The 17,634-nt window shown below is 41.9% G+C and overlaps 1 protein-coding gene across 3 annotated transcripts in view; it reads left to right on the top strand.

Annotated features, from left to right (window-relative positions):
* neto1l (neuropilin (NRP) and tolloid (TLL)-like 1, like) overlaps positions 1-17,634 on the top strand; it is a 182,939-nt gene that overhangs the window by 145,279 nt on the left and 20,026 nt on the right. For 2 of the 3 annotated variants that reach the window (XM_024000231.2, XM_024000230.2), the window contains exons 7-8: positions 1,834-2,062; positions 14,114-14,227. In XM_024000231.2, coding sequence (XP_023855999.1) covers positions 1,834-2,062; positions 14,114-14,227 — 343 coding nt within the window. The remainder of the gene's footprint in view (positions 1-1,833; positions 2,063-14,113; positions 14,228-17,634) is intronic. The other variant, XM_024000232.2, reaches the window with a different exon arrangement.

The raw sequence follows: 17,634 nt of genomic DNA, 5'->3' as shown, positions 1-17,634 counted from the left end.
AGAGAGAGAGATTTTTCCTCTCCCTATCTATTCCACTTATCTGTTGGTTGAAGCTGAGCTGACACTGTAGGCTCCATTAGTTTTGTGCTTCTGTGCCGTTTGTCAGTTAAAGCGTTACCTTTCCCCGCCACGCGTCCTGAGTCGGCAGCTCATTAACGCTAATGATGGTAGGCGTTATGCGCAGCGGGCCAGAACGGCAGCTGTGATTGGCCAATCTCAGTYTGATGAACGAATGGCAGGCTCTGATGCTGGAGGTGTCAGGAAGTGTTAACCYCACAGTGAAGAGCTGCTGTGGAAAAGGGTCATTATGAAATATGTGGTTCATATTTATAGATAGGGATTCAGACTAACTGAGATTGGTCAGGCTGTTATGTGGAAGTGGAAGTTGCGGTTATAACTAGGGGCCTGAGTTTTCACTGATCACAAGMCCTAACCAGGAACAACTCTGGGGCCTTAGTGATAGTCCATAACTAGAGTTTTTGGAGTTTTTTTTCCTAGTTAGGTCATACGCGTAGGGAAGACTCTGTGCCCTATGATCATTCTGTGAGACAGGATCCTCATTATCACAATATGGTTAATATTTCAACGGTCTGGCTGGCTGTGATGTGAGAAGGTAACAAGTGTATTTTTTGCTTTATTCCATTGTTATTTGTGTGATAAGGGTCATCACAAATGTCTGTAGTCAATCCGGCAAAGACAGACAGGAAGACTGTGATGTGTTGACATGCCTTACAATCATACTGTATGTAGCCTAGTGAGTGAACCGTTGAATGATTCATCTACAACTTCTCTGGTCTCTCAGTAGTGCTGAGTGTGAAGACTGCGGTGGTAGAAAAAGTACCCAATTGTCATACTTGAGTAAAAGTAAAGATACCTTAATAGAAAATGACTCAATAAAAGTGAAAGTCACTCAGTAAAACACTACTTGAGTAAAAGTCTAAAAGTATTTGGTTTTAAATATACTTAAGTAACAAAAGTAAAAGTATAAATTAGTTCACATTACTTAAACAAACCAGACGGAAMCACTTTCTTGYATTTTTKATTAATTACAGATAGCCAGGGGCACACTCAGACATAATTTACGAAAGAAGCATGTGTGTTTAGTGAGTCCGCCAGATCAGAGGCAGTAGGGATGATCAGGGATGTTCTCTTGATAAGTGTGTGAATTTGACMATTTTCCTGTCATGCTTAAGCATACGAAATGTAAACAGTACTTTCGGGTGTCAGGGAAAAAGTATATTATTTTCTTTATGAATGTTGTGAATGTAGTGAGGTAAAAGTAAAAGTTGTCAAAAATATAAATAGTAAAGTAAAGTACAGACAACCCAAAAAACTACTTAAGTAGTACTTTAAAGTATTTTACTTAAATACTTTACACCACTGGATAACTGTAGGTTTTGTAAAGACACATGTTTGATCTACGAGAGCCACAGACACGGATGGGAAAACCTAAGAGCTCCTCTCAGTGGGTTTGAGGAAGTTTATCATGGTTTGATTGAAGTAAATGCAATGACTGTGACCTTATTCAGGCAGTTCCATTACAAGGCTTACTGCTATATCAGTGACTGAATGATGATGTGACGACTGACAGTGACACACATACAGCCTGGAGAAATGACTAAACACTTCTTTCTCCCCCCTCCTCATTTCTCCTTCTCCCTTTCTCATGACATCTCTATCCCTCATCCTCTGTCTATCTTTGTCAAACTCCTTTGCTATTTTTCTTTCTCCATTTGTCCTATATTCTATTTTTATCCCACCTCTCCTTGTCAAATCCCTCCCGTTTCCCTTGTCTCTCTCTCCTCACTCTCCTCCACGTCCGCTCCACCCCAGATCTACCTGCGTTTCCTGGACTATGAGATGCAGAACAGTAATGAGTGTAAGCGTAACTTTGTGGCGGTGTACGAYGGCAGTGCGTCCGTAGAGGACCTGAAGAACAAGTTCTGCTCTACGGTGGCCAACGACGTGATGCTGGTGTCCACCACGGGGGTGATCAGGATGTGGGCCGACCAGGGCAGCCGCCGGAGCCGCTTCAGGATWCTCTTCACCACCTTCCAAGAACGTAAGGGACTGTTGATAGTATATGCATATGCGTTCACACACAAATGTGCTTGTGCACATGCGCACACACACACACACAGACACACACGCACACATACAGTAATATCCTCTTCAAGAAGCCATGCAGTAAAGACATTTACTGGAACATTGGGATGGGGGAGGGTACAGATCGGGTACATTAATGTCCCCCACCCCCACCTCTTATACTGGACCCCCTAACCCTATGTCTGCAGCGTTAAACAGAAAATAAAAACAACCCAGCCGTAGTCTATCTTTAGTGGCTGCTATTAAAGAAATACGGGCGTGGTCGATTCATCAGCGCGTTTATGGCCTTGTCCATTGAGAGAGAGAGAGAGAATGGGCTTGGGCTAAACCGCTGTGGGCAGAGGGGCAGTCTAAGGATCTCATTTACTTTTATGAGCGTTTAAACAGCTCCTCGTGACTGGAGAGGGAACGTTCCATTAGGAAGTGTATCGCCACAGGGCTGTTATACTGCAGTGTTAAAAGGGGATGGACGAAGTATCAGAGGTAGGATCTTCATTATCTGGCCATTCTTGAATGAAAAGACGTACAAGGATTAATCTTATTTTAACGATCGATCCTAACCTGTACCCTTAGGACAATACCAAATGGGCACACCACGTCATTTCAACATGGATAATTGGGTAATATTTGGTTGAAACGTTGATCAATGAGATTACAACCTATATTCATTCACACAAAAAAGCAGCCAAAAGTTAGTTGAATTTCTAGTGTGTTATCACTACACTTTAAACCACTTTAAACCAGCACAACCAAATTCCAATGGAAATACAATGTCAGATCTTTGGTTTAGTTGTCACCCAAATGCCTGTCACTTCACTTTCAACCATTTCAAATCACAGCAAAGTTCAAATGGTAATACAATGTCAGATATTTGTTTTTTTATATAACAGATGAATATGTTATCCCTGTGCTTCATCGAAATAGCGGAACCAAGTGACTTGGAATGAAGTTGAGATTACATTAAAAGTACATGGTGTAAGTGATCAATGCCGTTTGAGATTCTGTGCAGATTATTAAAGCAATTGTGAAGATCTCCCCCTCAACTGGCCTACCTGGTTAAATAAAGGGGAAATAAAATAGAATCTCCACTGCAACAACCTATGCATGCTATCTTGAACATGCACATGTTGTAGGATTACATGATAAGAAATGTACAGTATAGTTACAGTAACCTCAAAGTGTTATTCATTTTAAGGGTGAATGTTACATTAGTTTGTAAGATTGACTGTATTTACTGTATTACAAAAGTAATATTGAATTGTGTTTGGTTGACAATGCAACCATATATCAACATTTAAAGGAGATGTACTGCTTGGATCWGAGCCAATTATCTGATCATCACTGGCTTAATCCCATTCTTTAACTTAGATTTTTGGTTGAGTTAGAAACGTGAATCCAACATATTATTTGTTAACGTGTGACAAATGAATAGGCTATTTATTGTATTTAAAAAGTGATATTTAATTGTCAATGCAACCAAATATCAACATTTGAAGGAGATGAATCTTCTGCTTGGATTGTTCCRTCTGTGAAATGGACTTACTCTGGCTTTAATTCCAGTTTGTCTACAAATTAATAATTGTTAATAATATGTTGGATTCATGTCTCCATCTCAACCAAAAGTCTAAGTTAAAGAATAAGACTAAATCAAATCAAACTTTAAATACAGTTGGATTTGATTTAGTCCTATTCTTTAACTTAGATTTTTGGGATGTGAATCCAACATATCAATTATTAATTTGTAGACAAACTGGAATTATAGCCAGAGTAAGTCCGTGGCACAGATGGAACTATCCAAGCAGAAGATAAATATCTTTAAAATGTTGATATTTGGTTGCATTGACAACCGAACACAATTCAGTATCACTAAATATCATTACATTTGAAATCAACCAGAGCTTGAAACCCTCAGCCTATTGTATTGTCTATTTTTAGTTGAATTCTGGGTTGAATTGAAACAAAAGCTGTTGATGACATTACAAATGCTATATACACTAGGTCTAAATAGCATCATTGAGGATGTATGAGTGATATAGTACGGTCACATTTCCACGTAGATTTTCAAATGAAGTTGATACAACATTGATTCAACCGGTTTGTGCCCAGTGGGTAGCTTATGGGCTTACATGCTTGCTCACCAATGCTGTCCTTTGTAATGTGGACATCTAGTGACTGACTAAGTCTTCTCACCCTGTTCATGATCCATTCATAAGGGAAACGCTACAGTACCTTAGACAGACTGTCTGACTCTGTCTATATGAATGTGGTAGTGATGGCATGTCATTCACACCATTCGCATGCAGCTGAGATTCTTCCTTGGAATGATGTATTACAGTAACTGAACTATCTTGGAGCGATAGAGAGGCAGTGTGAGGGGGAGAGAATGAGTAGGGGAGAGGGAGGAGAGCAAAAGAGAGAGAGAGAGACAAAGTGAGTACTCACTGGATCTCAAAATGTGCTTTTTCCCCAGAAACCATAGTATTCACATCCCCTCTCAATTCTGTTTGAGAGCTATCATAGCTCACACACATGCACACAGACAGAACACAAGCACAGAAAGGAGAGATAGATGTGTGAAAGTAAACCAATACGGTCCGGTAAGGCGTCCCGGCAAAAATAAATAGTGAGGGTACGCCGTACTGGTAAAACATGAGCCTATCTCAATAATTCAACCAAATGTCAAGGAAACTGTAGGCTATTACTCCATTATTTATCATGACCGCATGTCAGCAGCATGACAAATGGGTGAATGGACTTGAAAACGGGTGGTAAAGGCTACGCTCCAAAATGCGGTATGGTTCAAGGAGAACACGGACATATTTTCAAGGCAGAGATGACTAGCCGAGACTGACGCACGCAGACAGCTGAAGACGCATCAATTCAGGCTAGTGCAGGCATAATGACAGTCGCCGAATATCATTACATTTTTTGGTGGTCTTAACAAATATTTATTTCCATKTATCAAATGGCGGCTGCATAGAGCATTGTTTTGCTGCTGGAATTCATTTGTGAGTAATCGAACGTACCTGAGTAGCCTACATGAGCCTTTGATTGTTTGACAATCAGATTAAAACATCATGACTGGTTGTGTTTATGCCACATTAAARCGTAATACATTTTAGTTAAGTTAAATGACTTCTAGGCCCAAAGAGATTCTATTAAATGTATAGGGATTGTATTTGTAATTCTATGACTAGGCCCATTTTGTGCGTGCACACATAGGAGGTTCCCCGTACCATGAAAAAAGGACATCTACTTTCATCCCTGGATATACACACTACAGAGAGAGAAACACAGACACCCATCTCCCATTGATTGAGTAGTTTAAATTGACAGGGGAGAGAGGTTTTCACAGTGAGGCCATTGTACTCCTGCTGAGGATGATAGGGGGGATAGAATGGAGGATGACTCAGTGGCTCAGCTCAGTGTGAATGAAAGGCACTGAACTCTCCTTTTAAGGCTCTCTCTCTCTTTCTCTCCCTCTCGCTCTCTCTCTCTCTCTTTCTCCCTCTCGCTCTCTCTCTCTCTCTTTCGCTCTCTCTCTTTCGCTCTCTTTAAATACACACACACAGATCTGCATCAGTTACAAAAGTGTTAGATTGGTTTGCATGTGTTTGTGAGTGCGTGTGTGTGTCCGTGTGTGTGTGTGTTTAATGAATAGGCAGTGCAGTTGTTTGTGTGCGAGTCAGTTTCCTCTTTGTGAAGCGTATCTACTGAATGAAGCCAGGATGTGCCGTTACCCCGGCAACACTGCTGCCTAAGTCAATCAACCAATGCCTAGCAATACCCTGAGCCAGAGCTGCATTCAGAACTGCAGAGCAAAATCACGTCCAAAATCATCAATACCATTTAAACAAGCAGGTACCACCAGGCGATATGCAGGTACACCAAATCTACTCAGCGGATACTCTCTTAGAGCTGCATTCCCAACCTCTGTTTAATTCCATCTAAACAGGCTGGTACACCAACTGCCAACCAACTATGAAGGGCCATAAATACTATCTGGCTGAATAGGTAAAAACCTAAAACAGAACACTCATGACTGAACACTCCGTACGCACACTTTGCATATTCTGACACCCAGAACAGGCAGAGAGACAGAATGATGAACAAGAGAGAGAGGGGGGAGAGAGAGAGAGACATTCCTGTTATTACCCAGCATGCAATTATACCCAGGGTGGGAGATGTGTGTGAGCGACAGCAGAGCTGTCAGCCTCTTCATGCCTCGTCAATTCCTAGAGTCCCCTGGGACGTATAGATCTACATCCTCAGTGGCTTCTCTTCACATGCCATTCTCTGCATTCAAACAGACATTGAGATGTCTGAGATCTGGCGTTTATGAGACAGCATATGTATGTAGACATATGGGTCATCCACATACAGTGATTGTTTATACATTGATTACTTTCCTTTTTTGCAAGGTATATAAACCTATCGACATACAGTACATCAATCTTTGGTTGATTTGTGACCGGGTACAGTTGAATCCATATTTTGTATGCTTAAAGCCACTATATAGCTGATCTGGTGTTTATTGGAAAACATATGCATATACTGTAGGATCATTCTTATTTGGTTTCATCTGATTACATATTGGCTGTCAAAGCTTATACTGTTGGCTTAGCCTATAAACCTATATATATATATACTGTATATACTTCTCCTTGTTTGATTTCCCCAGACAACATCTGTTTAGTCACCCAGCATCTATAGACATCGTTTTTCTCCTTCTGCTTCTCAAGACATAGACACTAATGTGGTTTYCCWACAGTAAGGCTCAGATCAACATGGCAGTGTTGYYATTGTTTATAAAAGGTTTTCTTTATAATGTCGAAATARACATGTCTCCAACACMRATATCACACTCACAAATTGAAATCCTACTGTATGTGTGTACATTATACAACTAATTAGTAAGAGTGCCTAAAATATCACATTTATCTATTCACTGTAGGCTACACATGAATTGCAGCAAATTAGTTCCTGTTTCAGTCATGTCTTTGGTCAGGTTCGCGTGGGTCAAACAAAAATACCCTAATGATTGGTTGACAATAGAGTCTCCCACAATGCAGGTGATGGCTGCAGGATGAAGCTGGTGGAGAGCAACTGCAGAATCATGTAGTCAACTGCATGATTTTTGTCAAGTTCATGCAGTCGACCTGTAGACGCAAGTTTTATCCCCAGAATGCAACACACAATGGTCCCCCACTTGACAAAAGWMATCTGCTCGAATACACCCATTGTCTATTATATTGACAGGATAGTCAAGTGACCGCTCTAACAATGGAAGTTCTCAAAGATGGAAGGCAGGCGGGAGGAGGCAAGATCATATGGGACCAGTCTAGCCAATGAGAGGGCAGATACGCATGTGAACAACCTGCCATAGAGATAGAGGACTTATCTTTGTATCTGTGCCATTATAGGTAACCTGGCAGGTAGGCTAGCCTGGCAGGTAGCTTGGTGGGTAGGAGCGTTGGGCCAATAACAGAAATGTTGTTGGATCGAATCCCTGAGCTGACAAGGTAAAAATCTGTAATTCTGCCCCTGAGCAAGGCAGTTAACCCACTGTTCCCCGGGCGCCGAAGATGTCGATTAAGGCAGACCTACGCACCTCTCTGATTCAGAGGGGTTGGGTTAAATGAGGGAGATGCATTCAGTTGTACAACTGACTAGATATCTCCCTTTCCCTATAGCGTTTGTGACAGCATTGACATTTTAAAGTAGTACATTTTCTTATTTTTCATTGGCTGATTGCTCCCAACTTATAGGAATCCCCACCCAGATGACTACTTTAAAATGGTGRACGCCCTYAATGGCAATGTACATGCTAAAACGGGTTATAGCCATGATGAGTCCTCTGTCTATCTATCTCAACTCCAATATAAAGTAATTTCATTTTCGAAGTTGCCGAAATGCCACGTGCGTCCACTTATATCAGTGCATTCGTAACAGCCTAACCATTACGAAACKTATAWTTGATCAACTAAGCCTCACATACCAAATTAGCAAATTCGACATTCTCATTGAAATCCATACAAAAATCCCTCACTTCGTGGGCTTATTTTTGTGGAAAGATTTKGGGCTGAGTAAAACCTCTCGATTCTCATCTCCCTCTCTGAACCAAGCTTCCATCAAAAATATGTTGTTTTATTGCAATTAGACCTATGGTTTTGAAGTTTATATAAAGTGCTCCTCTGCAGCAGACTGAGTTAGAGGACTTCCGAGCTTTCAGTTGGATGTCTAGTGTATTTCATCAGGCCACTTTATTATTATTTAATTTATGCATGGGGCAGTGGGGGGAAGGCTCCTGGGTGGGGAAAGGGGCACTTTTTTATTACAAAATGTCTGGGAATTAATTTGGCTGCAGATTAGTTTGGATCCACCTATTCATAAAGTCAGCTGTGGCCCTGTGGAGCAGTGGTAGGCTACTGAGTGTCGTTGGGATGGTGAGGGACAGCACCTCCCCCTGGTGGGGAGAACTGGCATTGTGTTCAGGAAGAGAAGGCTGAAGTAAGCCCCAGACACTGACCTACGGACAGTCCTGCATTTGGGCCCGAATGGTTAAGGTTAGGATTGGAGAGGCCCGRTGGGGACGCTTTTAGGGATGTACTGGTGGGAGCGTAGGGGAATAGGGGARAGAGGCCGCTGTAGGCAGACCTGGCTCTCAAGAGAAGACAGGCTATGTGCATCCTGCCCACAAAATGAGGTGGAAACTGAGCTGCACTTCCTAACCTCCTGCCAAATGTATGACCACCATATTTCCYTCAGATTACAAAGACCCACAAATTATTAGAAAACAAATCCAATTTTGATAAAATCCCATATCTATTGGGTGAAATACCACAGTGTGCCATCACAGTAGGAATATTTGTGACCTGTTTCCACAAGAAAAGGGCAACCAGTGAAGAACAAACATCATTGTAAATACAACATATATTTATGTTGATTTATTTTCCCTTTTGTAGTTTAACTATTTACACATCGTTACAACACTGTGCATAGCCATAATATGACATTTGAAATGTCTCTATTCCTTTGAAACCTTTGTGAGTGTAATGTTTACTGTTCACTTTTTATGGTTTATTTAACTTTTGTTTATTATGTATTTCACTTGCTTTGGCAATGTAAATATATGTTTCCCATGCCAATAAAGCCCTTTAAATTGAATTTAATTGAGAGAGAGAGAGAGAGAGAGAGAGAGAGAGAGGGGAAGAGAGGGAGAGACGTAGAGGGAGACTGAGAAAGAGAGAGCGTGAGAGGAGATCATTTATTCTAATTTGAGCTGTTATTATTCCCCTGGGATCAGTGCAGAGATGAAAACAGTCGTCCATCATTCAGGTAATTCTGCCCAACCTTGAGCCCCTCTGTATCAGACAGCAGCCTGTTTTAATGCCCAACGCAACGCATTATTTTGTGTGTGTGTGTGAGCGTGTGTGTGTGTGCGCGCGTGTGTGTGCGTGACCACTTCCCCATCCACAGCCAGTAAATAATCAATGTTTAAACACAGCCATCCATTATGTTCACCCATCCCACATTCTAATGAGTTTCAACAGTAGACAGGGAGGATGTAGTGTCAAGTGCTGCTTCTACCAGTCTTCATGCTCCACTCCTGATGAATGGCATGACTTGGGGCTAGGACTGATATGAATTCATGATGCACTAAACCAGAATGTGCATATCTAGAGTAATTGAACATAATGTATATGTGGTGGACTTTACTGCATTTTAATAGTTGGTTCTTATCCAATGTGCACTTATCAGGAGTCAGCTGTAACCCTTACATCACTACCCTCTGTTCTGAGTCAGTGCAGTGAATATTGAATGTTCAGTTTAAACTATACCACTAGAAACAGATTACTGTTAGGGTGCAATAAAGATGTATTAAATCCCATTGAATTACATCTGATTGAATGGAGGAAACTGTCTTGGCTTGGTGAAGTCGTTTGATTAGTCAGTAGGTCTGTTCATTACACTGTGGAGGCCACGGTAGGCCAGTGCATTGGTGTGATTAAGAGGGGAGGTGTCTCCTGTCTCTGAAAGTCACCTTGCTTGTTTAATTACCGGTGTGGTGATGAGGCTGCTAACACATTACCTGAGACTCTATAATTGGATAACTCACTTCCTTCTGCCTCGATGGCTCTGTCGCTCTCCAAACATCTCTCTCTCTTTCGCTCTCTGTCGCTCTCTCTCTTCTCCTCACATCTCTCACTTTTATGATCTCTGTCACCGCCTGTTGTCACGGATACAGCTATGTGTCACACTTGCTCGTACACAAGCACTAATGGATAGACATACACACACGCACACCGTTCATTCCCTGCCAGTATCAGCACACAGTCACACACACTTGCCTCTTTTAACTTTGTGCATATCTCCGTATTGGCATCGATGCATACATAATTCGTGTGAACATTCAAGTTAAGTTATGTATGCATACAGTATCTCTGGCCCTTAAGGATTCAGGCCTGGATGATTACAACATGTGTTAGTCTGACATCCAGGATGTCAAGGTTTTCTCTCCAGGTGTTTCCTTACCCGTGTAGTTAGATAGATAGCTTTAAAAGGAACACTCCCAGAGAGATTACTATGCACTGCCTTGTCTCATCACATTTCAGAAGAGGAGGAAAGATGAAAATTTATGAAGAGCAGATGGGTTCAGGGCTGAGTAATGCGCCTCCAAATTCACCCAAATCTGTAGCATCATAATACTATACCAGGGGCGCAACTTTGATTTTAGAAGTGGGGGGGGGCATAACTTGGCAGGAGGTCTGGGGGTCCTGCCATTTTAATATGACCCAGGGCCCTTCTAGCTGCCTCTGTTTAGAACAACAAAAAGTAAGCAAGAATGCCCACAGTCATCAAGCTAGTTAAGATATCATTATGGAATATGTTTAAGTGATTGATAAGACTGATCAATAATAATAGATCAATGATAATTCAATAATCATTATTGTGTTGCACCTTCAACCAATAGCCTAACACATGAACAAYAAATAAARTACAAAGACGTAACTTTTGTTTGTCTTTATTATGACATCCTCTATGTCACATTTCAGCCAGACCACCAGGCCAGCCCGAGCCGCCTGCAAGCCCGAGCCGCCTGCAAGCCCGAGCCCCACCAGTCTAGTCAATAACTCAACCCTCTCCACAAAACAAATTCCATCTCATCTTTTGGAAAACAAAAAACTTTAATAAAAACACACATACAACACACATTAGCACACAGAAATAGCACATTCTCCATATAATTCACATCATAGGCCTAATAGTACTGTAGACCTCTTTTTGCACACAACTTACCTGGGTCACCCCGTTCTGCCCCTAGGGGTCCATGGCCCTGCAGAGCCCCAAACACAACACACCCCACTCAGCTTTAGGATCTGAGTGAAAGATTCCTTATTGGTTTCAGGTGTGTTAGGCCAAGGCCAGAGTGACAATCAACAGTACAGCAGACCCCCGGGGCCAGGACTGAGCAGCCCAGCAGCTAGGGATTGCCTAAATAGGTATCCTCACGGATGTAGACATGTTTTCAAGACAGACTCCTTTGTCAAACAGTATTCCATATAAGGCATCCAGACTTTATGAAAGTTGCACAGTATACCCTTAATTTTGTAATTTTGTACCCTTAATTTTGTAAATCAAATCTAGTGATACATAACTTGACATTTCTGCCATCCACTGTGGGAGGATAACCAACCTGCATTTCTTAGCCGCTATAAATGCTAGGTTACACAGATTCTTCTGAGAACAGTCTCCAGTATAAACATTTCCAAGCAAACAAAATTAGGGAGAAGGAACAATCTTTAGACATGCTGAGATAAAATAACATACTCTTTGCCAGAATTCAGACAGCATTCACAAGACCATAACATATGCAAATATGTCCCCTTTTGTGTTTTACACCTCCAGCAGAAGAATTTAGTTTCTGAGTGCATGATAATCAGTTTCACTGGCATATAGAACGTTCTATGGATGGTCTTAAACTGCAGTCATTTATGTCAGATTATATGAACATGACTGGGCATTTWAAMAAATCTGTACCCATTCATCATCATCAATAGTGCCTCCCAGGTCTTCCTCACGTTTCCGTTTGACATGTTTTATGTCATTGGGAAAAGCCTCTATCAACCCTTGATACAGTTTGGAAATCAACTTTAGAGGTTTTTCAGACTGCCTTAAAGTAGTTTCAATCTTTGAAGCTTCTTGCTTATCCAGTGTTTGCTGCACAGAGAGAACAAAGTGTTGTTTGTATCTGCAAAAGTTCACCTCTGTGCCGTCACAGACTGGTCTTCCCTGGCTGCCTGACCCTGATGAGACCTGTCATCATCTGACCCTGCTCAGATGACGCATTACAAAGAATGAACTTGATGTACATGTATACATTATATTACCCAAGAATAGAACCAATGGTTCAATAATTGAAATTACCATTATTCCCAGATCCCAGACTGTAGCTACTGAAGGTCTACCCATCAACTCAAGATGGAACTTTGTATCCRTTCACTGATTGTTATTATATACTGCAAAAAAATACCTGAGTGCCGTAGACTGGTCTTCCCTGGCTGTCTGACCATGCAGGGAAACCTGTCACCATCTGATCCTGCTGAGACRTGATGAGCACAGTGTTGTGTACTGACTGTGCACCATGACAGTGAAGCCTGTAGAGCTGTTTATACCGAGTCAGTGTGAAAAGTAGGGAATTAGCTAGGGAAACTGACAGATCAATAGGATTACATTGCTATACTGACTGATAAAATTCACATTGCGCTGAAAAGAACATCAGAATATTGGTCTTCAATCATTTGGCAGCTGGTTCCATCATTTAATTCCGGTCTAGTGTGATTGAGGCAAAAATAATAGCTCAAGTTAGTGAGCTAGCTAGCTCGCTATTGTTAGCCAACTTTTGGCTAGCTCTAGCTAATGGTACATCATCAAATGTACTTCTGTTGAAACGGGACAAAACAAAGGCTACAAAACATTTCCATACACACAGCAGCTGTTTGATACTGCTACCTGACAGATAGCTAGCTAGACTCTAGCTAGCTGAACTGGCTGTGGTAGTTACTAKCTAGCTAACTAGCTATCAGTCAACTAAAGAGTAGCCAGTTTCTGCTCTGCTTGCTTTTACAACTCTGAGAAAAAGCYAAACACACACAGACAGCAGCTGCCTCTGTTCATCTCTCCCGTGCTGGTCCTATACACCAGCCTTTCAGAAGCTTCCCCTCCACACAACCTGTGGTGTCCAAGCAGTCCTAAATCTAGCTGGTTGAAACCGGGAAACAGCCTACCTGACCTCTTTGAGACAAGCTCTCCGCATGGTCCTATAGCACACCGATGCCACATTTTTTTTTTATCACAGTGCAATGATAAAACTGCGGGGGGGGGCTCTGATATTGATTCATGTTGTGGATAATTTTTGCTCTATTGCTGATGCCATTGATTTTGTGTAAGATCATACACGGTAAAAGGCTACTTGGGGTGCTATAGAGTACACTCCTTTCATTAAAAAKAACATTCATCCTTGACTATTTGAACAAAGCAGATCCTGTAGATGGAAACCATCTAATACATAATGATCACAAAAATGGAGAGCCTCTGTCCCACAGTTGTTGAGCACTGTAATCAATTGATTCCTAAAAGCACAGGTACACCAAATACACCACTCTTTACTCAGCTGATACTCACTTAGAGCTGCATTCCCAACCTCTGTTTAACTCCATCTAAACAGGCTGGTACACCAACTGCCAACCAACTATGAAGGGACATAGATACTATCTGGCTGAATAGGTAAAAACCTAAAACAGAACACTCATGACTGAACACTCCGTACGCACACTTTGCATATTCTGACACCCAGAACAGGCAGAGAGACAGAATGATGAACACGAGATAAGGGGGAGGGGAAGGGAGAGAGAGTGACAGGCCTATTATTACCCAGCATGCAATTATACCCAGGTTGGGATATGTGTGTCCTTGTTAATTGTTGTTCTGTCTCCTGTCATTGCAGCTCCATGCGAGGCGGATGCCTTCTTCTGTCACAGTAACATGTGCATCAACAACACCCTGGTGTGTAACGGCATTCAGAACTGTGTCTACCCCTGGGATGAGAATCACTGTAAAGGTCAGAGGTCAAACCCAGGCTTGGTACAGAATTATCCACTCTTGATTCCATGCATAACTACAGACTGCTGGCATACTCAATCCTTAGGTCCTTATCATTCAACTGCATTCAGAATATACAGTTGAAGTCGCAAGTTTACATACACCTTAGTCAAATATATTTAAACTCAGTTTTTCACAATTCCTGACATTTAATCCTTGTAAATATTCCCTGTTTTAGGTCAGTTAGGATCACCACTTTATTTTAAGAATGTGAAATGTCAGAATAATAGTAGAGAGAATGATTTATTTCAACTTTTATTTAGTTCATCACATTCCCAGTGGGGCAGAAGTTGACATACAATCAATTAGTATTTGGTAGGATTGCCTTTAAATTGTTTAACTTGGGTCAAAACGTTTTGGTAGCCTTCCACAAGCTCCCACAATAAATTGGTGAATTTTGGCCCTTTCCTCCAGACAGAGCTGGTGTAACTGAGTCAGGTTTGTAGGCCTCCTTGCTCGCCACGCTTTTCACAAATTTTCTATAGGATTGAGGTTTGTGATGGCCACTCCAATACCTTGACTTTGTTGTCCTTAAGCCATTTTACCACAACTTTGGAAGTATGCTTTGGGTCATTGTCCATTTGGAAGACCCATTTGCGACCAAGCTTAACTTCCTGACTGATGTCTTGAGATGTTGCTTCAATATATCCACATTGATGCCATCTATTTTGTGAAGTGCACCAGTCCCTCCTGCAGCAAAGCACCCCACAACATGATGATGCCATGCCCGTGCTTGACGGTTGGGATGGTGTTCTTTGGCTTGCAAGCCTCCCCCTTTTTCCTCCAAACATAAACGATGGTCATTATGGCCAAACAGTTTTATTTTTGTTTCATCAGACCAGAGGAAATTTCTTCATGTGCAGTTGCAAACCATAGTCTGGCTTTTTATGGCGGGTTTGGAGCAGTGCTTCTTCCTTGATGAGCGGCCTTTCAGGTTATGTCGATATAGGACTTGTTTTACTGTGGATAGAGATACTTTTGTACCCGTTTCCTCCAGCATCTTCACAAGGTCCTTTGCTGTTGTTCTGGGATTGATTTGCACTTTTCGCACCAAAGTACGTTCATCTCAAGGAGACAGAATGTGTCTCCTTCCTGAGCGGTATGATGGCTGCGTGGTCCCATGGTGTTTATTCTTGCGTACTATTGTTTGTACAGATGAACGTGGTACCTTCAAGCATTTGGAAATTGCTCCCAAGGATGAACCAGACTTGTGGATTTCTTTTGATTTTCCCATGATGTCAAGCAAAGAGGCACTGAGTTTGAAGGTAGGCCTTGAAATACATCCACAGGTACACCTTCAATTGACTCAAATGATGTCAATTAGCCTATCAGAAGCTTCTAAAGCCATGACATCATTTTCTGGAATTTTCCAAGCTGTTTAAAGGCACGGTCAACTTAGTGTACTGTAKGTAAACTTCTGACCCACTGGAATTGTGATACAGTGAATTATAAGTGAAATAATCTGTCTGTAAACAATTGTTGGAAAAATGACTTGTCTCATGCACAAAGTAGATGTCCTAACCGACTTTCTAAAACTATAGTTTGTTAACAAGAAATTTGTGGAGCGGTTGAAAAATGAGTTTTAAACTTCCAACTTCAACTGTATGTATCGTTCAATCATCCTGTGTGTCTCTCTCCCACCTCTCTGGACCTCTCTGTCTCCATCTCTCACAACTCTCTCCCTCTCGACATGATCACATGATCCACATTAAATCCCACGTCAATCCGGTCCAATCCACTGTGAATACATGCATATCCCACATTGGTTCCTTCACACGCAACTAATATAATTCCATCCCGCCTAATCCATACCAGAAGCTCAGGATTTCCATGTATTTTCCATACACAAGCATTCAGCAGAATTCCCTATGTATTCCTCTCAACCTCTCAATCCATACCTGATCCTGGTTCACACTTCCTAAATAATATATCCTGTTYTACTGATCCCATGTCATGATCCACTGCCAATACCGCTCTATCCTCAATGATGACAAAGTCCTTAGATAATCCAATGCTTCTTATTGTATTTCCTGAACTCTGTCCCTCTCAGCTCTTTCCTGATCTTCAATGCTTCTCTGTTTTCTCAGTGTTCTCTATACACTCTCTGTTTCTCCTATTAGATCCATACCACAGGAGGCTGGTGAGYGGGGGACGGCTCATAAAATGGCCAGAATGGAGTGAATGGAATGCTATCATGTGTTTGATACCATTCCATTCATTCCATTCCAGCCATTACTATGAGCCCGTCTTCCCCAGTTAAGGTGTCACCAGCCACCTGTGATCCATACAACCCTTTCCTCTTTATGTTCTTGGTCCTCAGGGTCAATCACAGACATTGTACTGGTAATCCATTCCTTCCTACTTTATTACCAGAATTCTGTCCCTCTCAACCTTCTCCCCAACTCTCTCCTTATTTCTCATGCTTCCATCTGTTCTTGTAGCTGTCCAAATAGATCCATACTATGATCCTTAGGTCTACCTCCGTATCCTCCGAGCTTCTGGTCAATCAATACAGCCTGTGTTCCCACAGACTGACTGCTACTGGGAGGAGTCGAGTCTAGTGGTTCTAGTGGGTTGGTGCACATGCTATCATGACTCTGCTAAGGCTGGATGAATGGTTCCTTCCAGCTCCTTTAGTTTAGCAGGCTACGCCATTGGGAGCCTTGCTGGTGACCAGAGTTCGAACCCAGGCAGCCGCCAAACCTGTCCTCTAGATGCACTTTTGTTCCTCTGTGTAACCCTGGGCAGAGCCCAATGACAAACAACAGCAATTTACAGCCATTGTTAAGCCTGTGTGGGCTTATTTCTCACCTTCTAAGCCTCCATCGTCCATACAAATTCCTAGTCTTGAAAATCTGTATCTGTCAGCATCTTGTCCGGACATGTTTTTGTTCTGCTTAGCTAGTTTCCAGCTCTTCCCCCCTGTCCCTGGTAATGTATAGCTCTTGCCTGTATCTWTCCTCATTAGCAGTAAAATGTCATGTATTTAGTTTTTTTTTTCTGCTTTCCTCTCATGTCTGGATGTGCTGTAAATGTTGCTGCTTTAACTGGGGAGTTGACCACACTGAACCCAGGCACCTTCAAACACACACACAGACACACTCACAAACACACACTGTAAAAATKATACACACACACTCACCACACAAAATGTATATCCATCACAGTGTATACATTAAATGTCAGCCCTCTCCCTATTGGCAGCTTCTATCCACATTGTTAGTGTTCTGTGCTCTTTGTAAGCTCTCTGGCGGAACGGTCTTAACTCCTTGACTGCTAACCTTTTCACCCAGCTGCTGTTCATCAATAACATCTTGATCTTTATCTTGTGGTTCATTTCCTCTGTGTGTTGGGAATCATCTTTGC

This window comes from Salvelinus sp. IW2-2015, linkage group LG14, assembly GCF_002910315.2.
Source record: "Salvelinus sp. IW2-2015 linkage group LG14, ASM291031v2, whole genome shotgun sequence".
Classification (NCBI taxonomy): domain Eukaryota; kingdom Metazoa; phylum Chordata; class Actinopteri; order Salmoniformes; family Salmonidae; genus Salvelinus; species Salvelinus sp. IW2-2015.
The sequence above is the reverse complement of the archived record's forward strand: the minus strand, read 5'-3'. Positions and strand labels throughout refer to the sequence as shown.